The sequence below is a fragment of the Syzygium oleosum genome, unplaced genomic scaffold, assembly GCF_021117445.2.
Source record: "Syzygium oleosum isolate NSW1041296 unplaced genomic scaffold, Sole_v2.1 Sole_v2.09, whole genome shotgun sequence".
Lineage (NCBI taxonomy): Eukaryota > Viridiplantae > Streptophyta > Magnoliopsida > Myrtales > Myrtaceae > Syzygium > Syzygium oleosum.
This window is the reverse complement of record NW_026607493.1, coordinates 4,843,640-4,871,129: the sequence shown is the minus strand read 5'-3', so window position 1 is coordinate 4,871,129 and position 27,490 is coordinate 4,843,640. Positions and strand designations below refer to the sequence as shown.

Below are 27,490 nucleotides of genomic sequence, written 5' to 3'. Positions count from 1 at the left end.
ACGAAAAGTACTTAGAAAGATAATTTTGTGCTAACTCACAAAAACTCACCAATCTATTCCAAGTTAGACCATTAATCATCACAATAGAGGTAATGCATAGTAAGCAAGCATTATATCACACACACCAAGTGGGTCTAAACCTCCAAATGTATTCAAGTACGTTGATAATACTATTTCCACATTATGATTAAAACTGAGAGATAAATCACTCGTTAGTCAGACCACAAGCCTCCTTTGGCTTTTTACGATTTTGGCCCCCGACCCGCTAAAACCCAAATCGAAAACCCTAGACCGGCTCGGGGTCTTTGCCGACGGAGCCGAGTGGCGGGGAAGAAGAGATGGTGGACGCTCAAATGGAGGAAGGAGACAGCAACACCCGAGACATCGAAGTGGCTCCCGCCTTGATAGCCGTGCACCCTGCCCAGGGATCGGTCGCAGTCGCCGTCGGATCGGACCTCCGCGTCTACGATCTCATGTAAGCGGATCTCTCCTTCGTTGGACCCTTCCCAGTTCAATTCACTCGTTACCGTCCGCAATGGGGTTATGCCCTGTTCCAAGTGCATGGCGAGTACCCCGTGTGAACCCGTGGAAGTGGCGAAAGTTTTGGCCTTCTGTGAAAATTTTGGGTTGAATTTTCCTGTACGTGGGGAAAAATTCCAGCTTCTTGGGGCATATGGGTCGGAAGATTTTGGCTTCCATGATGTTATTGTCGCTCGAAGTTCTGGTCTTCTGAGGTTCTAGTGATCAGAGTGTCTCTGTTTTTCCGCTTTTTGTCGTTGGAGGTAATATCAGTTGCTCTTGTTGTGCTCGACCAGCTACATGTGCAATAGACAAAATGCCGGAGTTTACTTTGCTGCTTTTGAGTTTAGTTCAAATTAGCTGAATGGTTGACCGCTTGCCATGGTTATCTGACAGTGGAGATTGTCCTGTCTCCTTGGTGGATGATTCCGCGAAGCCTTTCCATTCGGATTCGATCAGAGCTATTCGATATGGTGCGAGCGGGAAGCTTTTCGTATCTGCTGGGGATGACAAATTAGTCAAGATATGGTCCACGGATTCTTGGCTCTGCATCAGCTCAGTGTAAGTGTTTAACGGTTGGAGTTTGACGAAGTGATGAATTCTCTGGAGTCAGTTTGTTGGAACTGCAGAAATCATGCCAAGAGGCCCATTTCCTTTATATAAATTTTCTTTGTTTGGATGGATGTTATATCTGTCCGCTGAAGAGTGTATATATATAAGCAAAACTGTTTATCGTTTCATTCTGAGCAGATGCAATAGTGCTGAGTACCTCTATTTTCCAATTACATCTTGAGTGTTCTGATTTTCCATCCGATATATTTGGTTTTTTGGCTTCAAAGATAGAAACTTTACTTGCCAGTGGAGGATGTTACTCCCTTGCATTTATAACATCTCATTCATGTAAAGTACTGATGATTTCCTGCTCATAGAATGAGTTTAATTTGCAAATGACATGGGAGGTTCATTTGATGTGCGACCAATCTCTCATTTGCACTCCTTTGGGAGATATACCTATTTGTTAATTTTCATTTGAACTCAATTTGAGACTGAAGTGGTAAATTCCTTCTGCTTGCTTGTTGAACTGTTCTTTTTGTTTTTTTTCCCTTTGGCACTCTGCCATTAGTTTCATTTCTGACGTCTACCGAATTTCTTGCTCTTGTTAAACTGATGGCTCCATCATGGTTGCTAATTTTGTAGGTGCTGTGAGAAGAGAGTAAGTGCTGTTGCAGTAAGCAATGATGGCCTATTTGTGTGTTTTGCTGATAAATTTGGAGTTGTTTGGGTTGTGAGTTTAAAGGAGGATGCTGAAAATCAGGCTTTGCCTGATAAAAAAGCAGCACCAATGCTGGCTCACTATTGCAGCATCATCACTAGCTTGGTAAGTTGGTTTCTCTTTCAATGTGTCCCTTTTATCCCCTTCTCTGTGTCCAACGAACCCAGATAAATTTTAACTATTGTTAATCTTTTGAAAGAGAACTCAAATGTTAAATTCTTTTATTGATTTTGGTAATGCTTAATATTTGCTAATTTTTGGCTTGACGTCATGATGACCTTTATGCTTTTGAATGCTTTCGTTGTTGTGTTATAAGTGAAGGATCTTTTGCAGGAATTTTCTCCAGATGGACGGTTCATTGTCAGTGCTGATCGGGATTATAAAATTCGTGTAAGGCTATTACCTATCTACCAGTTAAACTTCTAGGTTGTTCTTATACCAATCTTGTATCATTTTGTAATTTTGACAGGTTACTGTGGTTCCCAAGAATCCATTGGATGGGGCTCATGAGATACAAACTTTTTGCCTGGGTCATTCTGAGTAAGTGTCTATGCATTGAAGTTTGAGGCCGGGTGTTTCGAATAGAAATTTTGAAAATTCAAGATTTTGGCTTTTTCTGTTCCCTTGACACTATTAAACATTGAATCACGTATGGTGTTCCGAAGATTTTATTGGCAGATTGAGTGGGGTACTGAGTCGCTTTATTTTGGATGTTGATGACAGATATGTGTCCTGCCTTGACTTCATTCATTCCCCAGATTATCCACATGGGCTTCTTGTTTCAGGAAGCGGTGATTCCACTGTGAGTGATTGCAGCTGAGAAGTTTCCCTGGTTTACATAGAGTCTAGTTTTGCATAAGTACTCTGTGCATCTTTCCTCTGTAGGTTCGCCTTTGGGACGTGACATCGGGTTCTCTCTTGGATACTTGCGAAATTGGAGCTAAGGTGTTGGTTCCTCACTCCTTTGAATGTTAAGATGCTATCACTGACTTGAACGGGTCTAAGATTTTTGTCAGACTTATAATGCTTCAAAGATTCTATGTAGTTCCTACTTCCACAGAACTGTATTCAGGTTAACTTATGTCTCAGTTAACCATCAAATGTGCTTGCACTTTCACAATAGAGCAAAAAGACTAAGAATCTTAGGTGTGGTTCAAACTTGCTGCTGTTTCCTATATATTCCATTGCAGTCTTTCATTATAATTTTGTTCTGCTTGGTTCTTCACCCGGTTTGACAGAAGGATTTACTTTCTTCCTGAAGGCGGAACTTTCAGCTACTGATGGAACAGAAGAAGAGCCCTGTCATGCTGTCACAGATCTTTGCACTTGTCCAAATGGTACATCCATAGCATTGGCAGTTCAGAGGCAAGTTCCAGGATACTCTTTAGGCTTCAACCTGGAAGATTTCTTGATTCATTTTCTTGATTCTGATGCTTCATGTTTGGTTTTTGTAGCTTGAAAGGTGTAATGCTTTTGAACTGCGATCTTTCTGCTAAAACTCTTTCTATAGCCAAGGTAAGCATATTCCTAGTACTCTCCCTGTTTTGTAAGGATTTTGGTTTCATTTTCAAATAGCCAGCAAGTACATGCGATGCATGGTCAATTTTCTTGCGACATGTCTATGCATTAAGGTATCGATCTTAATTTTAACGTGGATCGCACATGCTTTGTTGTTATGAGTAGGTTGCAGATTGCAATCTATTGTTGCTACTTTAGGACCCTTTTCTATATGGTTAAACGCATACATTACGTTGTGTAGGTCCCTTGACTGCTGATTTTCAGGTGATACTCATTGATGGAGAGACCTTAATTCCAACAAGCTTGGGGACAAGCTTATCCGAGGGGTTTTTGTGGATGGTCACCGGTATTTCTAAGTTGCGTGGTTTCGACCATTCCTCTTTGGCTCGAGTGAGGGCCGTGCCTGCTTTAGAGGACAACGGTCGGGATGTACAGCCGGTTTTCCTGCGCGATGACGAAATCCCAGGAGGCGAGCAACTGCTCGAGAGGTTGCAAGGGAGCGTGACGATAGATAATGACGTCTTCCTTGCGGCAGCCGAAGCTTTGAAAACCGCAATGCGCAGCTTGATGATTAAGAAGCAATACTCGGACGAAAAGCGGGAATTCAGGAAGAGAACGAGAAATGATAGGAAGCTGAAACATTGAACAATTTTGACTAGTGATAGTTCCTTTCTCATTTTTACCAGTTTTTCCTTTTCTTTTCTTTTGTAAGATTTATAAGCAACGAGCCTGCAATTTCCTTGTACGCGTGGCTGCATAGTTGTTGCAGTTGTATTAATCAAATGAAAAATTGGTTCTTTATAGAATCTGGTTATGTTGGAAAGAAAAGCACTTGAATGTGAGGATGAATGTGTAACTTAGTAAAGTAAAATTAGATATGAACTAGTGTCGTCTTTTGCTATAGTGGAAACAACTGCTCATCTCTCAGAAGACAAATCATCATAGCATATCCACTTCGTTCGACTTAAGAAGTTAAAACATGATTAAAAAAAGAAAAAACTTAAGAAGTTAATTAATTGCCATGTGAGTTTTGCACTACTAACAGAAATAACTGGATTAACTCGTTAGAATATTAGAAAAAGATACATTTGATGCATGGTGCATGAACATTTATCCCTGCATTAACTCCCAAGACTTTACATACACGACTTAACAATTGTAAGGAATTATCAATTGCCCTATTACTTGACAGAAATATCGACTTGTCGAAACTTGGGGCCAAATCAATTTCCAGAAAACAGAAAAAACTCAAATGTCTACAGCGCATCTCAAGCATCTCCAGGAGGCGCTTGATCACCAGATGTATGGCAGACCAGGCTCGGCATCCGTCGCACCAAATCTCGCACGTCTCCACCCTTGAGCCCCAGCTTTGAGTCGAAATAACCTCGGTGGATTTCCTTGAGAATCCGAAGAGCCATCGCCAACATGTCGTCGTCCTCATTGCGGCCGAAGCTGGGCCGCACGCCCCGCTTTCCGCTCCCGTGAGAGAAGTACCAAAACGGCTCGATCGATATCAGGTTGTCCGCGTGGTCCAGCCATACGGTCTCGGTGTCGTCCACGATCAGTACGTTGGACGCTTTGGCCAGGACCACGTCGAGGCTCTTGCGGCCTCTGAGCGTGCAGTCCTCCCGCGTGATGACCCGATCACTGAAGAATTCCCCGTCGGGGTCCAGCAGCTTCGTCATCCTGGACGAATATACCCGGCCACCCATCGTGTAGACCATGAGCTGGAACATCTCATGGGCCTCTCTCAAGAACTCCCGCACGAACGGCCTCAGCTTGGTGATGAAACCCTCGCCGGTCTCCGACCCAACAAAGAAGATGTCGCCGCCGCCGCCGCCCGCAGGACCGCCTTCCGCGTTCCGCGCGGCCTCGGGCTTGAGCCGCTCCACCTCCTCGGGGGTGAGATTGGAGAGCCGGACGGTGTGGAGGAGGGTGTGGTCCAAGTCGAGGACCAGGTGGAGCTTCTGCAACCCTAACGCGGCCGCGGTGCTCGCCTCGCGCATCCGATCGGCGTACTCGCGGCTGAGCCTCAAGGAAGGATGGAGGAACCCGAAGGGGAGGCTGCGGTCGTCACCGTCGTCGTCGAAGAAGACGGCGCGCCCGCACAGCAAGCACTTGCGTTCGAGGATCACGGGATGGGAGCACTCCACCTTCCGCCGCTTCGCCCGATCGCTGGCGACCCAACGGAAGGGCGATGGGCTGGGGTAGGCGAAGGAGACGGGCGTGGACTTGCGTAGGTTGGCCATGGATGATGGCTGCTGCTGCTTCGAACGACGATGAATTCGAAAACGAGAGAAGGGAGGAGGGAGAGTAGGTCTGAAGCGTGTGCGAGTGTTTTCTCGGGGCTTTGGAATGAGTGAATATGACGTTGATGGTACTACGCTTGAGCCAATAAAATAGAGTTTTGGGAGATTTTTTTTATTTTATTTTATTTTTCTCGAAATAAAACAGAGACGCGTACGAGTGTTTGTCTTGCGACTTTCCTGTTATAGATCGATCTCCCGAATATTGCCTAATCAGATCAAATCCAAAACTTGCGTCTTGACCCTGCTGTCCTTAGGTTACTGCTTCGCATCTCTTCTTCTTCGACACAAATTGAGTTATGGCGAACATAAAAAACAGTCTCGTTGGCTAAATATGTTTTTTAATGTGACCTAGGTTGTTAATTTCGTTTATTGACTAAAGAAGAAGGAAAATAATTGCTAAACCAATGCACAAAGTTTTCGGGCTAATTCCAATAAAACAAATACAAATTTTACCTTGAGTGGCAATTCTTGCCCGAAACTTTTTTTATCTCGATAAAAAGCACCAACTTTTACTCGAGTCCCAAATTTGGTCCTTGTGATATGAAATTTTCAAGCCGTTCCGATCAGATTTGGGATTTAAGTGAAAGTTAGTGATTTTTGACGAGACAAAAAAAAGTTCGGGCCAGAATTATCGCTCAAGGTAAAGTTGGTGATTTTTCTTTTTTTTTTTGGAATTAGGCCTGAAGTTTTCTAATTTCGCTCTTGCGTTATCATTTTAGTTGCCCATATGTAAGGGTGGATTTCCTCGTCAGAACTGTGGAAGATTAGCTAACTTCCTCATCTTGATACATTAAATTGGTAGATTTACAAGGCATTAGCCATGCGTGTAGCATTTCCATACTAGGCATTGGCCATTCTTCTTTTTGACCATTTTGATGTATTTTTCCCATTACTATTATGGAATTGTCTAAAAAAGGTAAGTTTTTATGTAGTTGACGATAATTGACACGATAAAATCCGATACCGATGCGGTGTGTTTGCAATGTACTTTATGAGAATATGAAGTGATGTCAACACAAAATTATCGTATTTAAATCCACATTAATCATGTTTATAGCGAAAAATAAGCGATCGAACAATAAAATAAAATAGCTATAACATGAAATAAATTGGGTACTAAATTTACGTGGGTCAGTCCACGTGACCTATTTCACCGGGAGAGCAGCACATGATTCCATTATAAATTAAGCGACACGAGGAAATTACTTTCTTCCTGAAACGACTACTGATGGAATACAAGAAGAGCCCTGTTATGATGTCACAGATCTTTGCACTTGTCCGAATGATACGTCTATAGCATTGGCACTTCAGAGGCAAGTTCAAGAGATACTCATCTCTCTGTGTTTCAACCTGTAACATTTCTTGATTCTGATGCTTCATGTGTGGCTTTCCCTAGTCTGTCTCTCTGGATTTGTAAACGATTTTCACGTTTCAATTCCGAATAGCCGGCAAACACAGGCAATGCATGCGTGGGTCAATTTTCTCGACACGTTTTCATCTCATCGACCCATTGTAGCCAGACCTTTGAATGGGTGGACTGTGTTTGACAATGTCTATATGAATTATTCAATCTTATGCCTAAAAGTTTAATTATAAGCGCATACATTAGAGAACAAGAAATGACAAGAAGTTTAAACATTGAACAATTTTTACCAGCGATAGATCCTTTCTCAAAATCAATCATTATCAATTGTAAGTCTGTTGTGGACCCCATGTAGACTCGATTTCTCTTATGTCCAATCTTGTTTATGTTGTGAACAATTTACTAGAATCATTAAGTACTAGTCCGGTTTCCGGTTCTAAGCGTGGAACTGTCCATCCGTCCACCCGGATCGGATCAGTAATATATATAATTTTTAAGAAAAATTTTCAACTAAAAAAAAAGAAAATATATCAAGAAAAATGAAAACCTTAAAGTCCATAATTTAAAACTCAACGCTTATCAACTAAGTGCTCATCTCATCTCACTCTCACTTTGTCTGAGTCGCCTCTCTATCTCTCATTCATGGTCTCGACTCTTAAGCTCATCACCCATTGACTCACGGCCTTGACTCTCAACTCCTATCAATTCACGGCATTGCCTCCGGCCATTCATTGACTCCCTTTCTTGCTCTCGGTTAACTACATTTGCGTGAAGCTTGGTGGGACCGATTCTGTGGACCCATCGGGGAACTGGACAGGACCGGCGGTCCGATTCTCAAGTGGATCCATCGAACTAACGGGCGGCTCCCGGTTCTAACTTTTCAGAACTGATCCGTGGAACCGGGAACTGCCCACCCGGACCATACTCACCCCTAGTTTCAATCGTATTAATCAAATAAGTAATTGGTCTCTTGCTCCCAAAATGGCATCCGGTGATGTTGGAAAGAAAATCATTTGAATGTGAAGACCCATGTGTTATTTGACAAAGTGTAAATAAGAACGATCAAATGTCATTTGTCGAAATTAAAATTGAAAGCTTAAGATAATGCGAGGGATGACTCGTTTTCAACCGAATTACCCAACGGACTGACGGCTAAAGAAGGCAAATTATCCTGGCAAATCCACTTTGTTCAGCTTAAGATTTGAATAACTTATGGAGTTAATTAATTGCCACGTGCATTTTGCCGCCCTTATGCAGTAAAATTGATCTCAACTTGTGACAATATCACAAGGAACACATTTCACAGTGCATGAACATTTTTCCTTTCCTTAAGTCTGAAATTTATATACGCGAAATTAACGATCGCAAGGACTTATTGCTTCTGCTCTAACACTTGATGGAAACAGCTGACTCACCATATATCGGGCCCAAATCAATGTTCAACTTACGACACCAGAAAGACATAATGAATCCAATTTTTACATTACATCTCCAGGAGGAGCTTGATCATCAGACGTACCGGGGACTCGGGTCTGCATCTGTTGCATCACCTCTCGCACGTCCCCGCCCTCAAGCCCTAGCTTCGAGTCGAAGTAACTCCTGTGGATTTCTTTGAGAAACTGAAGAGCGGTGGCCAACATGCTGTCTTGCTCGCCCTCGTCGTGATCGGAGCCGGGCCGCGCACGCCGCCTCTTGCTCCCGTGAGAGAAGTAGTAAAACGGCTCGATCGCTATCAGGTTATCTGTGTGATCCGGCCACACGCTCTCGGTGTCGTCCATGATCAATATGTTGGATTCTTTGGCCAGGACCATGTCGAGGTTCTTGCGGCCTCTGAGAGTGCAGTCCTCCCGTGCGATCACCCGGTCGCTGAAGTATTTCCCGTCAGGGTCCAGCAGCTTCGTCATCCTGGACGAATACACACGGCCTCCCATCGTGTAGACCGTGAGCTGGAACATCTGGTCGGCCTCTCTCAAGAACTCCCGCACGAACGGCCTCAGCTTGGTGATGAACCCCTCGCTGGTCTCCGACTCAACCAAGAAGACGTCGCCGCCGCCCTCGACACCACCTTCCGCGTTCCGCTCGGCCTCGGGCTTGAGCCGCTCCTCCTCCTCGGGGGTGAGATTGGAGAGCCGGATGGTGTGGAGGAGGGTGTGGTCCAAGTCGAGGACCAAGTGAAGCTTCTTCATTTCCAACGCGGCGGTGGTGATCACCTCGCGTATCCGATCGGCGTACTCGTAGCTAAGCCTCAAAGAAGGATGAAGGAAGCCAAAGGGAAGGCTGTGATCATCGTCGTCGACGGCGCGTTCGCACTTCAAACACTCGCCTTCACAAATCAAGGGATGAGAGCACTCTACCTTTCGCCGTTTCGTGCCATCGGGAGCGATCGAACGGGAGAGTGATGGGTTGGGGTCGGCGAAGGAGGCCGGCGTGGATTTGTATGGGTCGGCCATGGACGGTTCGAACGATGAACTTGAAGATGTGAGGCGAGAGCGAGAGTAGCTTTGAAGTGGGTGTGCTTTTATAGGGCTGTGGATGAAAATGAATTCCATGGTACGCTTCATCAAATGATATCTGGGTTTTGTTATTTATTTTCATTTTATTCTTTCGAAATAAAGCAGAAGACGGCTAGAACATGTTGTACATCTTGCAATTTTCCTATCATGGATTTTTCTAAAAAAGTTAAGCTTTTATGTGCTTACGGTAATTGATTCGATAGAATCCGATACCGACGCGGTGTGTTGGCAATGTACTAATGCGTTCATAAAGTGATCTCAATACAAAATTATCATATTTGGATTCACGTTAATCGTATTTTTGTGTGTGCAAAAAACAAGATATCAAACAATAAAATTAACAGAACAAGGAAATAAATTGGCAGAGCAACATATGATTTCAGATAAATCAAGCAATACAATTGAGACTACAATCACACTCGAGTTACTCAAACATTTTTAGTATTTTCCAATCCCTAAATTACATAGGGTTTAGCCCGGACAATTTCTCGCAAATTTTATCACAAGATTTATTGGTTTCAAAGCACTTGCAATTTTTTTCATGATGTAATTTACGAGCAGATCACACAATTGATTGTTAAGGTCAAAATCTCATTTGCTCGGTAAAGGGCAAAAAACCAACACCCATCTTTCGCACATGTAACATATGGATATAAAAAGGGAAACCTACTGAAACTAGGAATCCAACTTCGACTTAGCAAGCATTCCTATTATTTCTTTCTTGTTGGGGCATCAAATCAGAAGTCCTATTTTGACTTGGAATTTCTATTATGATCGAGTTTCCTTCGCGGGCTCAAATTCGAAACATGTTTTCTACAATATCTTGTACGTGAACAAATATCTACATATTTCACATTTAATTTGATTTTTACCCAACACCATTTTGATATCAATACAATTTTTAAGAAACACACTTTGTTAATTTCATGTCAAAGGCGCTTTTCTCGTCGTTCTATTCCCATAGAGCTGGAGTGTATTGCATCGAAACACCATGATCCACGAAGTTTATTACTTGACGAGTTTGAAAATACAACATTCATCTACCAAACTCACATTTTGCCATGTACTCGGCCCCCTGTAAGGTAATCGTTAGTATCTTCCTGTTGTAAATTCTCAATCTCGAGTAATCGTCAGTATCGGATTTTCCCGTTGGTGAATCAGATCTTTAACATCTGTGTTGCGTACCTAAACCATATTTCACAATCATCTTCGTATATATAAATGGTTCTTAAGTCATAGAGGGCCAAGGTTTAACTCTTGTCAAGGTCGAGTTATAGTGATATAAGTTGTCTTATATCTTGAAAGTTACTAATCATGATTTAGAAAGTTACTAATCAATTAAGGGAAAATGACACAAACAGTCACTGAACTTTGGTCTAATGTGCAATTTGGTCCTTGAACTTTTAATTTGTTCAATATAGTTCCTAAATTTTAGTCTAATGTTTAATGTGGTCCCTGAACTTTTAATTTGTTCAATATGGTCCCTGAACTTTTGGTACACATTCAATTTAGTCCCTAAACTATATCAAAATGTTCAATGTAGTCTCTGAACTTGAATTAATGAAAGGACTATATTGAACATTTTCATATAGTTCATGGACTAAATTGAACATGTACCAAAAATTTAGGGACCACATTAAATAAATTAAAAGTTTAGGGACCACATTGAACATTAGACTAAAGTTTAGGGACTACATTAAATAAATTAAAAGTTCAGGAACCAAATTGTACATTAGGCCAAAGTTTAGGGACTGTTTGTGTCATTATCCCATCAATTAACTAGATGAAATTAATGACAAGAAATTATTAAAAGTTTGATTTTAAAATTACCATTAGCCCTTTGCAAATTTCCAATCGGGGATGAAAAATAAATGATTTTAGTTAACGAATTTTTAGAATTTCGAGATTCAAGTAACCGTTATTCTAATTGTAGGTGCAAAATTCTCACAGTATATAGTTAAGGTACATTGCACCTTTATGCATACTGTTCTGACATTCGCCCTATGCCAAGGCCAAATATTTCAGTTGTTTGATAATTACAATGGACTTGAATCCTGGCACATCTTTTATGCAGTATTGCTTTATTTTTCTTGTGCATTTTCCTTATTACGGAAATTGGAAATTTAATTTGATCTATAAATTTCCATTTACTTGTAGCCTTAATGAGCAGAATGAACATTTTCCTCGTCCTTCACGGTTTGATCATTTGCGACTTGACCGTGATTAAAGAAGATCTATTTAGTCCTCCCTGAGCTTCAAAATCCAGACATAACCAACAAAAAAGTGGTAAGCCAATGGCAAATTGGAATCAAAGGGATTCAAGGATCAATCAAGCTCTATTATTAATACTTAATTAAGCCAAATTACTCAAAGCATTCCATAGAGGTCATTACATGTATGAGCGAGGCCACTAGTGTTTATCATTTCATTTCAAGCAGATGCTATTACGTCTTTTTTCCTATTACGTCTCGAGGGTGCTGATGTTCCATCCGACATATTTGGATTTTTGGCTTGAACGATAAAAACTTCTCTTGCCAGTGGTGAATGTTCCTTGCAATTATAACATATCATTCATGTACAGTACTGCTACCCGATGACTATAATTTGCAAATGACATGGGACGTTCATTTGATGTACGGCTATTTGCTCTTTCGCACTCTTCTGTGAGATTTATCTGTCTGTGATGATTCATTTGAACTCAAATTAAGACTACGAAATGGTAATTGCCTTCTGCTTGGTTGTTGAACTGTTCTTTCTTTTTCCCCTTTGGCGCTCTGCCATTAGCTTCATTTTGTGACTTCTACCTGATTTTTTACAAGCGATGATTTTTGTTCCTGCTTGCTAAACTGATGTCTCCATCATGTTTGCTAGTGTTGTAGGTGTTGTGAGAAGAGAGGAAGTGCTGCTGCAGTAAGCAATGATGGCCAGTTTTTGTGCTTTTCTGATAAATTTGGAGTTGTTTGGGTCTTCAGTTTAGAGGAGGATGCCGAGAATCAGGCTTTGCCCAATAAAAAAGTAGCACCAATGCTAGCTCGTTATTGCAGCATCATCACTAGCTAGGTAAGTTGGTTTTTTTTGTCTTTCAACGTGTCCCCATTCTCCCCTCCTCTGTGTCCAACATACCCAGGTAGATTTTAACTCTTGTTAATCTTTTGAAAGAGAAGTCAAATGTTTAAGTTCTTATCTTGATTATGGTAATGCTTAATATTTGCTAAGCTTTAGCTGATTTAGTCAATTCGCTGTGCTACATCAAGTGGGGTACTAAGTTGCTTTGATTCTCATGTTGATGACAGATACGTATCCTGCCATGACTTCAATGATTCTCCAGATTATCCACATGGGCTTCTTGTTTCAGGATGTGGTGATTGTGATTGCAACTGAGAAGTTCCCTGGGTTACATAGAGTCTAGTTTTGCATTAGTTCTCAGTGATCTTTCCTCTGTAGTTCGCCTTTTTGGGACGTGACATCGGGTTCTCTCTTGGATACTTGCGAAATTGGAGCTGAGGTATTGCTTCCTCACTTCTTTGAATGTTAAGACACTATCACTGACTTGAACGGATCCGAGTATTTTGTCAGACTTACAATGCTTCGAAGATCCTATGTAGTTCCTACTTCCGCAGACCTGTATTCAGGTTATCTTATGTCTCCGTTAACCAGCAAACATTCATGCAATTTCACGACAGACTAAAAAAACTAAGAATGATTGTGATTGGTTTGAAGTAGCTGCTGTTTCGTATATCTTCCATTGAAGTAGTTTGCAGATTGTAATCTTTTGTTGCTACTTCAGGACACTTTTGTATGTGGTTAAGCGCATACATAAGCGAGCAATAAAGGACAGGAAGCTAAAACATTGTGCTTTTGACTAGTGATATTTCCTTTCTCATTTTTTACAAGTTTTTTTTTTAAAATTTATAAGCAATGGGCGAGTAATTTCTTTAGTTTTGTATTAATCAAATAAATAATTGGTTTTTATAACATCTGGTTATGTTGGAAAAGAAAATCATTTGAATGCGGGATTAATGTGTAATTTGGTAAAGTTAAATAAGATATGAACAAATGTCATCTTTTACTATAGCGGAAACAAAATTTAAAAGCTTAAGATAATGCGAGCAAGGACTCATCTTTCAGAAGACAGATTACTATGGCAAATCCACTTCCTTTAGCTTAAGATTCAAAAGAAGTTAATTAATCGCCATATGAATTTTGGATAGCTATACAGAAATAACAGAAATAACCGTATTAACAAAAAAAGGGTTAGAAAATTCCCATGAAGATTTGTCCTTGCATTAAGTCCAACGTTTATGTACACGATTTAACAATTGTAAGGAGTTGAGCAACTGCCCTAACACTTGACAGAAACAGTCGATATGCCTAAGCTTTAAGGCCAAATCAATCTTCAACATACAATACTGGAAACTGAATAAACTCAATCTTCACCGTCTATCGCTTGATCACTAGACCGATCGCGAAATTGGCTTTGCAACTGTTGCAATAGCTCCCGTATGTCCCCGCCCTTGAGCCCTATCTTTGGGTTGAAGAAATGCTGGTGGATTACCTTGAGAACCCGAAGAGCTGTCACCAACATGCTATCGTGCTCGTCCTCATCGTGCACATCCCGCTTCTCGCTCCTGTGAGAGAAGTAGTAATATGGCTCGATCGCTATCAGGTTCTCTGCGTGATCAGGCCACACGGTCTTGGTGTCGTCCAAGATCAGTACGTTGGATTCTTTGGCCAGGACCACGTCGAGGCTCTTGCGGCCTTGGAGCGTGCAGTCCTCCCACGCGATGACTCGGTCGCTAAAGTATTTCCCATCGGGGTCCAGTAACTTCGTCATCCTGGACGAATACACACGTCCACCCATCGTGTAGACCGTGAGCTGGAACATCTCGTGTGCCTCTCTCAAGAACTCCCGCACGAACGGCCTCAGCTTCGTGATGAAACCCTCGCAGGTCTCCGACCAAACCAAGAAGATGTCGCCGCCGCCGCCGCCCGCGGGACCACCTTCCGTGTTCCGCTTGGCCTGGGGCTTGAGCCGCTCCTCCTCCTCGGGGGTGAGATCGGAGAGGCGGACGGTGTGGAGGAGGGTGTGGTCCAAGTCGAGGACCAAGTGGAGCTTCTTCAACCCTAACGCGGCCGCGGTGCTCACCTCGCGCATCCGGTCGGCGTACTCGTGGCTGAGCCTCAAAGAAGGATGGAGGAACCCGAAGGGGAGGCTGTGATCGTCGTCGTCGTCGTCGTCGACGGCGCGTCCGCACAGCAAACAGTTGCCTTCAAGGGTCGCGGGATGCGAGCACTCGACCTTTCGCCGTTTCGCCCGGTCGCTGTCGATCGAACAGGAGGCTGATGGGTTGGGGTAGGCGATGAAGAGGGGCGTGGATTTGCGTAGGTTGGCCATGGCTGGCTGCTGCTTCGAACGACGATGAATTCGAAAACGAGAGACGAGAGAGCGAGGAGGAGGGAGAGTAGCTCTGAAGTGTGTGCGAGTTTTAGGACGGTGTGAATGAATATGACGTTGATGGTACCCTTCGTCCAATAGACACGGTGGTGACACCTGGCAACTTTCCTATTATAAATCTCTCCTTTGACAGATCAAAACTTGTGTTGATGGGTCAAACCCGCCTTGGGATTCTTAGCTGCGTATGCCAATTTGCCAAATAGTGTTTGATTTTGTTCTTTTATTCCCGGAATCAGTTTGGGAATAGAAATCCGTTTGTTTAATTTTTTAATTCTGGGCACAAATTCTTGCAAATTTGTGCCCAGAATCAGTTTTGGAGTAGAATCAAGAATAAAAAAAAAATAGCTTCTTGATTCTGAGAACAAAAATGAGAATCAGTTTTTTTTTCTTCTTCTTTTTCTTGGTTTTTAATGTAGCTTCTAATGTCCGGCGCGAGGGCCACCCTCGCCGCATCTAGCGAGATTAAAATATTTTAATAAAAAAATATTATCAATAAAAAAAAATTTACCAGCCATGGCCAGCGACCAGGCATGACGAAAAAAAATAAAAAATATATTATTAATAATAAAAAATTTTACTGGCCATGGCGAAAAAAATAAAAAAATATTTTCAATAATATTTTAATAAAAAAATACAAAAAAAAATATTTTACCGGCCATGGCCAGCGACTAGGCCATGGCGAAAAAAATAAAAAAAAATAATTTCAATAAAATTTTTTTATTAAAATATTATTAATAAAAATATTATTTTACCGGCCATGGCCAGCGACTAGGCCATGGCGAAAGAAAAGAAAAAAATATTTTCAATAAAATAATATTAAAATATTTATTAATAAAAAATATTTATAAAAAAATATTTTACCGGCCATGGCCAAAAAAATAAAAAAATTTATTTTTAACAAAAGTATTATTAATAAAAAAATATTTTACCGGCCATGGCCAAGAAGGAGGAGAAGAAAAAAAGAAAAGAAAAAAAGAAAGAAATATTAAAATATTTAAAATATTATTAATAAAAAGAAATTTTATGCCATTACCAAACGCATTTATGTTCTTTTACTATTTCAGGAATGGAAATTTTGGGCCGTTACCAAACGCCTTCAAATGCTCAAAATCAGTTTCCGAGTACAAAATCAAAAAGAATCATTTTTTAACAGAATCAGTTTCCGGGCACAGAATCGTTGCCATGCGCACCCTTAGACGGCATCACGTCTCTCCTCCGACACGAATTGACTTATCACGAACATGAAAAATTTCATTGATTAAAAATATATTTTTTAATGTGACCAAGGTTTGTTAACTTCGTTCATTGACTAAATATATTTTAAGTAAATCTACCATTTATCTGAAAAAAACAGAAGAAGAAAAAATGAGTACTAGTCAATGCGTAAAGTTTTCTAATTTCTCTCTTGCATTATCATTTCAGTTGTCTACATGTAGAAATTGATTTCCTAGTAATATATCAGAAGTGATAGATTGACAAAGCAATGACCACACATGACTACTCCCACTTGCTAGCTTTTCTTCTTCTTTTTTCTTTTTTACCATATTAATATATTTTCCCTTACTATCATGGAATTGTCTAAAAAAAGGTAAGTTTCTATGTACTTGACGATAATTGACACACAAAATCCAAATACGAGGTGTTTACAATGTTATGTAAAGCAATCTCAACACAAAATTATCGTATTTGGATCAACGTTAATCATATTTATTGCGAAAAATAAGGAAATAAATCGAACACTAAATTTACATAGTTCAGTCAATGTGACCTACTCCATGGGATGAGCAGCACATTATTCCACTATAAATCAAGCAATAATGGAAATTACAATCACATTCGAATTACTTAAACACTTTTACTGTCTACCAACCCCTACTAATTACTCACAATAACTGACATGGGGCTGATAATTTTTCGTGAAACAATCTCTCAATTTAATAAGGAAATCCACAAATCTTACCATTTCATGATGTAATTCATGAGCATGCCGCACAATTGATTGTTATGACTAAAAGCTATAATATTTGGATCATAAAAATACAAAACTCCTTTTATGCAACTTAAATTGGGAAATCTAATAAAACTATGAATCCAACTCCAATTAGAAAGTATTCCTATTTGGATTTGTTGGAGCGTCAAATCATAAGTCCTATTTAGGTTTGGAATTTTTATTTTACTAGGATTTCCTTCACGGGCTTAAAACTCGAGACATATTCTCAACGATATTTTTATATAAAAAAATATATACATATTTCAAATTTCATTTGACTTTTATCCGACGCCATTTTGATATTATGAAACACACTTTGTTAATTTCACGTCAATATATTTATTTATTTATATATGAGACATGTGCTTTTGCAAAGGAGATCGTGTGGAGGCCTCACGCCTTGTATTTACTGAAATTTAATACATACATATATTATGTGTGTATAATTGCTTCTTGTTACCCAGCAAAGAAGGTCTTTTCTAGTGGCTAGCTCATTTGTGCATACTTCCGCCACTGATGCTTAATTTTCGCTTGTTAATTATCGATTGTTCAAATCTTTTCGGACCTCGTTTTATCGTATGCACATGAGAAGACAAAGGGTCTCACATGCCTTTCTTCTGATTCTACTCAAAATGAGTTAATCCATTTTATCTAAGTGAAAAAAGAAGAAGAAGAAGCCCTTATACTTCGGCGTAATGTCGCAAACTCGCAATGTTATTACAAGATTCTTTTGATTGAATCAAAATAGCCTTTTGTCGCTATTTTCTTGGTCTATCAACTCGATGCAAAGAAATGTAAGCTATATCTTTCTAATCGATTTTACTAAATCAAGGGGTGTCCTAGTAATTTGTCCCAAAAAGTACAATAAATTTAACTGTTTTTCCTTAGTTATATGGGGACTATGACTTAAGAACAGTTTAATTATACAAAGATTGAATTATGATTATATGACTAATCATTACTAATAAGTAATCAGATTGATGCGCAACATGGATGTTAATTTTGTTTTTTTTTTAGTCAAAAGAAATATTGCATTCATTTCTTAGAATAATACTTGAGAGGTACATTGAAGACTTTCAAGCCTAGCAAATTCCAAATAACCGAGTGAAGATTGTGTTGCTCTTACAACAATGAGATTTATTACATGTTATGATGCCCAGTCAATCTTTGAAGATCTGCTTCACCAATGGGAAAATTCCGGCACTCACGATTACTTGAGATTGAGAAGTTGTGATGAACAAATGGCATTTTGACCAATCCTGAATTCACTCTAGCTTTGGGGAAATAGAACGTTAAAAAAGGATTAATTCTCTTGAACTGCAATGTTTCTACTAAAAGTTGTTTGTAATGCCAAGGTAAGCATTTCTCTAGAGCTGTCCTTTGGAAGGATTTTCATGTTTCATCTTCGAATAGCCAGCTAGAAAGGGTCAATATTCTTGCCACATGTCAAAGCATAAATGCATTGACATGGTCAATTTACGAATAGGTTGCATATTGTCATCTTTATCTTCTTTTTTTTTTATGTCGTTAAACACATGCATAATGCGGTATCAATCCTTGACTGGTCATTTTTCAATTGGTACTCATTGAAGGAGAGATCTTAATTCTGACAATCTTGGGAACAGGCTTATCTAGGGGGCCTTCCATGAATGGTCACCCTTATCTCTAAGTTGCGTGGTTTTAACCACTCCTCTTTGGCTCGAGTGAGCCCGTGTCTACTTTCAAGAACAATGCTTGGATGCAGAGCTTAATTGTATTGACTACCAAATCCTAGGAAGCCAAGAAAGTGCTTGAGAGGTTGCAGGGGTGTCCATTAGAATAGTCTTCCTCGCTGTGGCCGAAGCTTTGAAAATATGGACACAATTTTGGTGCATCTCCAAAATGGGCTTGATCATCGGACGTATTGGGGACTCAGCTTTGGACCTGTTGCACTAACACTCGCACTTTCTTGCCCTTGAGCCTTACCTTCGAGTTGCTGCTTGGATCTAGTAAATTCATGGTAACATTTCGGAGAATTTAGTGATATATTATTTTACTTGAATGTTGGTAAATTCCTAATAGTACTAATAATTTACTCACAATGTTGATAAAATTTTTAAGGAGTTGGTAATTTATTGCTTCATTAGAATATTAGTAAAATTCTAATAAAGTTGATAATTTACAACTGATTTTCTAAACGCTCCAGTTATGATCATACTCTTTTTACCAGCATTAAAATTTTCCAATAAAAAATATACCATTGACAAAAATTTTCTATCTTTTACCATGATTAGACCCTAGAATGTCCAAACAAGAAAATCCTAAACACTAGGCATGAGAACACTCTCTTTCTACTCTCCCTTGCTTTTCTCAAACTTTCTTCTCTTGCTTTTCCCAGAGATGCTCTCCCTTTTATAGACAATTTTCCGTAGGACTGTTCATGGACAGCAGTGCTATTATCGGAAGGTTGCAAATTTTCCACATGTTGATCAATTACGAAAGAGCCAAAATTATGTGAATTTGCTATTGAAATTTGAGAGATAGTTCTTTAACCCCGAGTGGCTTTTTTTTTTTTATAACCAAACTCATGAACAAGGTGGTGGAGGGCATCTTTAACATAGTGAATATCTAATATTTTCGACTAAAAGTTCCTGGAATGTGAAAAAATTGAAAAAGAAGAAGAAGGGATTTATATCAATTCTCCATGAGCTTCAAAGTCCAGATATATCCAAAGAAAAAAGTGGTAAACCAATGGACTCAAGGAAAAATAATCCCCTCCAAAAATATCCAAATAAAAACGATGATTTTTAGGAAAATATTTTTCAAATCATTCATTTTTTACGAAATAAATGGAGCATTATTGATTCTTAATTAATGCGGCAAAGCACTCAAAGCATTCTATTGAGGCCATTAAATGCCCTTAGTTATTGAGACAATTCGAACTTCATTGCCCTACTTCATACTATAACAAGTAAACAAGCAAACACACCAAAATGAGAAGGCCTTAGAGTAACTGCCAAGACTAGACTGACCAAAAACACCTTGAAGTCTACAGTGTAGCAGGTGCTAAGACCAGTAAAATCCTTAACCTCGATTGACCACATTGACGTCAATTCATGATGAACAGACAGGGAATGCGGTCTTTTGGTCAGCGAAGTCGCAGTGATACGAGCAGATGAAGTACCAGGTGCCGGCTTCGGTCAGGGTTATCTGGTCATAGCTACTAGAAAATGTCCCATAGTTTGACTTCGTTGAACACGCCATGGTCGGTGTTGTCGTAGACTGTCCATTTACAATAATCCTCAGAATCAGTTCAGTAAAAAAGGTAAGCACAAAAAGATAGGGCAGACACTCCTATTAGTCCCATTTTCGACATTCAAATTAGAAAACTACTTTCCGATCTGTCCAAATCTCAATGGATTACAATCTTGACAGACCATACATGATGATCGACATGCACGTAATCGTTAGGCATTAGCAAGTGATGTTCATGCAGGTTATATATGTACACATGCCGCTTTAGCGAATGCCTGCTCAAATGCATTTCCTACTCTTATCATTAATGTGGTGGAATCAATTACCTAAAACATTACCGACTTAGAAAGTTAGTCCGGTGACCCACAAGTCGAGATCAATATCATAACTCCAGGCACTTTGGTCCCCTGCATAATACGTAGTAGCATAGCTCGAGGACGGAAGTATCGGCACCAATATCATCGCCAATATCCAACGTTGCGACATTAAGATAGCACTTTCCAAAACGTGCCATTTCCGAGCTTTTGTGGGAGCAGAGTGTGTTTTCTATGGAGATAAGGAGGTTTCTTGTGCGTTTGTGTATTGTTACTCTTGCTCATATATATACAACAAGAGAGGCCAGTTCATTAAGCTTGGTGATTCCATGCATGAAGTGATGAACCATTCGAAAATGCTTTGGTACGCCATGGCGACGAGACAAACATTGCACAAATTGGCTCAAACGGAGTCATCCCTTTTGGGGAATCCTATATCCTTACCTCAGACAGTCAAGGTCAAAGTCAAACTCTTTCAATTGGGAGAATGAAAAAAAAATTCTTAAACCTATTACAATTATATCAATTCAGTCTTAAACTTTTATTTTTGGTCAATTGAATCCTGAACCTTTTATATTTACGCCAATTCAGTCCATCCATCCAATTTTGGCCGGAAGTCGCTAACATGGGCTCTGGTCATCCTACGTGGTGTGACCAGCACTAACATGGACATTTTTAAAAATTTTCGAATTTTTTTTATTCTTTTCTTTTCTATCTTTCTCTCTCTTTTTTTTTTTTTTGCCTTCTTCATCTAGTTGATCACCGTACCTTAACAAACTAGCTAGAGGCAAGGGCCGACCTTGCCTGTGGCTAGGCAAGGCTCCCCTTGCTTAGTGGCCTGTGAGGGCCTAGGGCCGGCTAGAGGAAGAAGAAAAGAAAAAAAGAGAAAAAGAACATAACAAATGAAATAAAAATAGAAAATTATTAAAATATTATTTAAAATGTGCACATTAGCGCCGGCTGTGCCACGTGGAATAGTCCGTGTCATGTCGGTGATTTTCAGCCAATGGAAGAACTGAGTGAATTGACACAAATATATAAAATATTTATGACTCAATCGGCAAAAAAAAAAGTTTATGACTGAATCAACGTAATTGCAATAAATTAAAATTTTTTGATAATTTTCCCCTTTTAATTATTGATCGTGTCCATAGCGATTGTTGATTTTGGCTGACCCATTAACGATCACGAAAGTTTCCGTGCCCAATGATTAATGCCATTTGGCGACATGAGTCCAAGTTCATTAAACACAAGGGCACGCCTTGACAAATATATGTACAGTGAGCTTATTCACCCTTGTCTTAATGAGTTTTTGTCGAGTCGAGTTGCGTATGAGCCAGACTTGATGTTAAAAGGGGGCCGAGCTTTTGATCTTGTCAAGGTCGAGTTTGAGTGATATACGTTGTCCAGCTATGTTTCGGCTCTTAGGATGCGTTTACTTCACAAAAAAATAAGTGATTTGAAAAATATTTTTCCAAAAATAATCGCTTATATCATTTAAAAAAAATAAATGAATGAAAATTTTATTTTATTGCTCACTAAAATAGTTAGGCATAAATTGTTATCGATGATAAAAAATTTTTCCGTCCATCAATTTTTCTAAACGATATAAACAATCATTTTTTAGAAAATATTTTTCAAATTGCTCATTTTCCGTGAAACCAACACACCCTTAATTCATGATTTATTGACGAATTTAGAAAGTTACTAATTAATTAACTAGATGATATTAAGAACAAATTGTTAAGAGTTTGATAAAAATTATTATTATACCTTGAAAATTTCCAGTCGAATATGAAAGATAAATGATTTCAATTAACGAATTTTTAGAATTTCTCGATTCAAGTTACCGTAATTGTAATTGTACGGGCAAAATCCTCAATATACAGTTAACGTACATTGCACCATTACGCATATCGTTTCGACATTCGTCATATGCCGGTGCTTCGATAATTATTATGGACTTGAATCCTCGCACATCTTTTTATGCACTACCGCTTTATTTATCTTGTGCATTTCGTTATTAAGGAAATAGGAAATTTATTTTTTGGATGCTTTGGAGAAAAAAAAAGTTCGCATTACACCTGAATTTTTGTCGACAATCAATTGCATATTTTAACAAAAATAAATAAATCGTAAAAAGAACAAAAATATATATACAAGTAATGTGCCCAAAAATCAAAGCTTCAGTTCATTTTTTCCGGGAAATTCTAGAATGCTGACCTGGACGTGCTCGTAATAGAATCGTCCTTGTTCATACATGGGCTTTTATGATACAAAATAAGCCATTCCAAATAGGTTCATTGCTCCGGCTCATAATACGATTAATTCGGTATGGGTTACATGAGCCCCCGACAGTTTACCGAATAAATTGTTAAGTCGAGCATTACCGCGAAACCGGTGGTTTCTTAGTGACAACCAGCTAAAGCTAAAGTTTATCGGAAGAGAGTTTTTTTTCTTCTTCGGAATACTCTCTCTCTCAGTTACGAACCTTCATGGCTGATCACTACGAAATCCCGACATTGCCACTGGTGATGGTCCCACAGTTTTAATTCGTTGAGCATGTGTTGCATCCATTTGCATCGACAGAAACCACGTTGCGCGTGGTGTTCTCATAGATAAAAAGTGCCTATTTACATTAATCCTTAGCATCAGTTCGATCCAAGCAGTAAACACAAAGAGATATGACGACACTCCTATTAATCCTCTTGCTATTATTTAGATTAGAAAGCGACATGCAGATCTATCCTAACCTCAATGGAAATACAATTTCGATTGATTGTATCTGATGATCGACATATGCGCAACCATTGGAGATTACTAATTGATGTTGTTGTAGATTATATAGGCAGAGTCAACTTTAGCTAATGCATACTCACGTATATTTCCTACTCTTATAATTACCACATTACCAGAGTGAATCATCTAAAGAAAAATTACTCACGTATATTTCCTACTCTTATAATTACTACATTACTAGAGTGAATCATCTAAAGCAAAATTATTCCATCGTCCATTAGTGGGTATAGGTCATGCTCGCGCGTGCGCGGGCACATATATATTTACATATAACATAGGTAGATAGATTCTTAGGAAATAAGGTCTCCTCATTTAACTCATGATAACATCTCAATTGAGGTGGGGGTGGTGTTTCCTTCTTATATCCACTAATAGCAAGTCGAGTAAAAGAAGATGAGAGGTTTTTTATCAACCAAAATCAGTAACAAAAAATAATTTTTCTTTGTCTCTTTTTCATTAAATTTCACCTATATGTTAAATGGTCAACAGAACATAATTATTTAGGCGGAGAGGTGGTGACGTAATAATTTGGCCTTCCTATTAAAATTAATGACGAGTGCACTTCTTTAATTTTATGGTTAGAGAGGACAAATAGGTTGGTATGGACCTGAGTAGATCCTTAAAAGGTTCAAGGGGAGACAGGGAAAAGAACTCCCCGTAAATTCTCTTCGTGTTCTCCCTCTCCCGGGAAGAAAAGTTTGGAAGATAACTGAGGGGCCTCCTGAGTGAAAAGGATATACTTCACGTCAGTTTCGGCTGGTTACGTTCTGAGTAGGCTAGTATAGTAGCCACCCGTGCTCGGGGGTGACAGGATGGGAGCTTTGGCTCCTACTAGTTGGCATGTGCTTCGTACAGTGTCTAAAACCGACTTGCTAGCTAGTACCCTTGGTTTTGGACACTATGCGAACGGGCCCTTTTCTTGGGGGGTCATTGGTTTGCTGGAATTTTCAGAGAATAAATTACTCAATCGCGTGTCAATAAGTAGGAGTAAAGTCTAATTGTGATAACACAAGTTTACTTACTGCACTTATACATTGTCTTTAGTTAACTAATTTTAGCCCCAATACAATCCGCTAGGTATAATAGATGTGACATACCGAAATGTGAAACAAATTAAACTATTTTTCTTAATACTCGCAAAATAGCACACGCACATATGCGGGGAAATTAGAAGTTAATTCATAAAATTGAATCTGTTTGGGAAATAAATGCAAATGCTTGTAAGATAAAGGAGATTTAGAATTCGGGGCTATGAGATATTTAAGAAATTATTGAATAATTATCTCGAATATTTAAATTAGATTTTATCTGTTTTGTCAGGATATAATAGAATAATCTCTTTTATTATAAGTCATGCCCTATCATGGATACTTTTGGTGAAACTCTGCTGTTGTTGGTAGGTGTAACTTTGGGAAAAGTACCTAAAAAGTCAAACTATTATATTGATACAAATTCAGTCATAGATTTTTCAATTAGACCAATTTAGTCCTAAACATTTTGGCATTGGCATCAATTAAGTCCTTTCGGCCAATTTAGGCCAAAATTTGTTGACGTGAACGCCGGCCGTCCTACTTAGCTAACATGAACATTTTTTAATAATTTATGAAATTATTTTTTTGATAGTTTATTATTTTCTTTTCTTTTTTTTTCCTTTCATTTTGGCCAGTGGCTGGCGAGGGCTTGCTGGCCCTCGTCCAATGGCCAGAAAGGGTCGCGGCGACCCTCACGGGCCAAAAATGAAGGGAAAAGAATAAAAAAAGAAATGGAAAAAATAATAAAATTATCAAAATATTATTAAAAATGGTCATGACACGTAGGACGGCCGGCATCCACATTAGCGATTTCCGTCCTAAATTGACCAGATGGATCGGATTAGTCCAATTGAAAGGTTTATGACTGAATTAATACCAATGCAATAAGTTTATGACTTTTTTGGTACTTTTCTCATGTAACCTATGATGAAATTGTGGGGAGAGACACCCAGAGTTGATGACCCTTGTTTGGACCATAAAACCTCACTCCTATTACAAAATATTCGATTAGAGATATAACTATCCAGCACCACCGGAAAGCTCGGAGTCATAAGGTAACAAGCCCCTAATTACAGCCAAATTGACGTATCGGCAATTCGTAGCTCTCTTTACACGAAGTAGCAACGCCTGAGAACTAAAAGTCGGGTAGAGGCTCGTGCACAACATATTTCGAACGTATGTCCTCGTGTGGAAGACAGACGAGAACAAGACTAACGAGTCTCCAAATTGTTATTTCTATATAGACAACCAAATCTCCTTGTTTGGATGAGAATTTTGGTTCTTAAGATCTAGGATGGTTCATGAGGCTAAAACATAAACAATACTAATAGTCATCCATCGTCCAGCACGACAAACTCATAGTGGGGAAGCACTCATTCAACCTTTACACTCTCCAGTACTAGACTTAGTCCTCACGTTAAAATTATGCTAATGACTTACGTTATCATGTCCTTGAGGGTCTCCAAAATTTTCAACGAGGATCGGGACATGGGACGACAGCAAGTCGCGTTGCCACTTCGGGCAAAGGATATGATTACATTCGTGAACAACATCGCGATATTGTATTTCATATCTCAACAAGGCGCACATCTCGCGTCAAATTATTTCGAAAGTATCCCTTACGCTTTTCTTTTCCCTTCGGGATCGAAATTTAGGCGTAAACATAGATGGCGAAAGGCCAATAAGGTCCGATAATCATGTAAAGCTTGCCTAGCGGCTAAAGATATAGCTCTACGTATTACCAATGCATACTTGATGTGGTGCAATTAAATTCGACAAGCATTATCATTCACACCTCCTCGTGACGAAGAAACATCCACATTTTCAAAGCATGCCGTCGGCATTCGCTGTCCCCTAATGCACCTTGTTCTCTCAAGTCTCGATAGATAATCATTCGTTCATAAGAAATGACATTGACAAAGGCAACCCCCAAAGAAAGGTCATTTACCTTTCGTTAAAACCAAGCAAAGCTGCCTACTCTATATAGAACAATCAAGTTAAAACAAGAACGCATAAGGATCTCGAGACAGCACTCTTGTTATTTAATCCTTATTCACGGGGGAGTCTACATTAAAATATCTTAACGTTGCAATCTGCACACGTAAAATAAATTGGGACATAACCTACCTCTGCTATCAGGTTCGAAAACCCAACTTGAAAGCTCATTTTATTAGGTGAAGGGAGATTACATGTATATAAAAAATGCATATGAACCCCATAATCAAACGATGTGGAATATTTCAAATGCTTGCATCTTAGGTTTTGGGCTACTGAGCCCACAGGGAAATTATAATGGTAAGAGCCGGTTGTATATCTCTTATATAAGTTGTGATAGGTTGATGAAAGTCAGATTCATGTCGGGGAAGGAAATAGTACTGTATGAGCTATGGATGCACGAACTTTAAATTAAAATGCGAGATTAAGGCTCCATTTATTTTGTGGTAAATGAACGATTGGGAAAATATTTTCCTAAAAATGATCGTTTGTATCACTTACAAAAATGAATGAACAAAAAATTATTTTCACCTTCCACAAAAATATTTAGACATAAAGTCGATAATGAAAATATTTTTTACTGACTAATTACTTCGAGCTATACAAATGATCAGTTTTAGGAAAACGTTTTTCAAATTATTTATTTTTCGCAAAACAAATAGAGTCTATAGGCTCCGTTTGTTTGGCGGAAAATATTCTCCCGGAAAATATTTTCCGGGTTTTCCGGTGTTCAGGGGGCGGAAAACGTTTTCCGTGGGAAAATATTTTCCTTCCCCCTCACAAAATAAGCTAGTCTACGGAAAATGACTTCCGCTTCTTCAAAAGCGGAAATCATTTTCCGAGCTCTTCTTCTTCTTCTTCACTAAGGTCGCTGCCGCCGCCGCGCCATCGCCGCCGCGCCGCAGCCGGTCGCCGGCCTCCGGCCGCCGAGGACGCCGGACGTTGGCCATCGGTCGCCGGCGAAAAATATTTTCTGAAACTTTTTCATATTGGTCGCGAACACTTTGGAAAATTATGTTCCGGGAAAATATTTTCCAGGAAAATGACTTCCGGGAAAATATTTTCCAAAAGAGAGAATATTTTCCGCCAAACGAACGGAGCCTAAGAAGAAAATAAAAAGGCCAGGTGGCGATCATGTAAATCAACGCTCTAAGTCAGTGCTAAGGACATACAAAAG

At 39.4% G+C, this 27,490-nt stretch overlaps 4 protein-coding genes across 4 annotated transcripts; 1 reads left to right on the top strand and 3 right to left on the bottom strand.

The window, feature by feature from the left end:
- Positions 1-275: 275 nt before the first annotated feature.
- LOC115673707 (uncharacterized) lies at positions 276-4,116 on the top strand. The gene is made up of 10 exons (XM_030595956.2): positions 276-475; positions 916-1,080; positions 1,717-1,897; positions 2,126-2,182; positions 2,262-2,332; positions 2,516-2,594; positions 2,678-2,737; positions 3,054-3,157; positions 3,247-3,307; positions 3,575-4,116. The coding sequence occupies exons 1-10, from the start codon at positions 339-341 to the stop codon at positions 3,953-3,955; spliced, it is 1,296 nt and encodes a 431-aa protein (XP_030451816.1). The 5' UTR covers positions 276-338; the 3' UTR covers positions 3,956-4,116.
- Positions 4,117-4,406: 290 nt separating this feature from the next.
- On the bottom strand, positions 4,407-5,639 carry LOC115673593 (RNA polymerase II C-terminal domain phosphatase-like 4). The gene has a single exon (XM_030595806.2). It carries the CDS (start codon positions 5,557-5,559, stop codon positions 4,579-4,581), a length of 981 nt encoding a protein of 326 aa, XP_030451666.1. The 5' UTR covers positions 5,560-5,639; the 3' UTR covers positions 4,407-4,578.
- Positions 5,640-8,460: 2,821 nt separating this feature from the next.
- LOC115673592 (RNA polymerase II C-terminal domain phosphatase-like 4) lies at positions 8,461-9,432 on the bottom strand. The gene has a single exon (XM_030595805.1). It carries the CDS (start codon positions 9,430-9,432, stop codon positions 8,461-8,463), a length of 972 nt encoding a protein of 323 aa, XP_030451665.1.
- Positions 9,433-13,921: 4,489 nt separating this feature from the next.
- On the bottom strand, positions 13,922-14,890 carry LOC115673591 (RNA polymerase II C-terminal domain phosphatase-like 4). Its single transcript, XM_030595804.2, has one exon. The coding sequence runs from the start codon at positions 14,888-14,890 to the stop codon at positions 13,922-13,924; it is 969 nt and encodes a 322-aa protein (XP_030451664.2).
- Between the last annotated feature and the right edge of the window lie 12,600 nt (positions 14,891-27,490).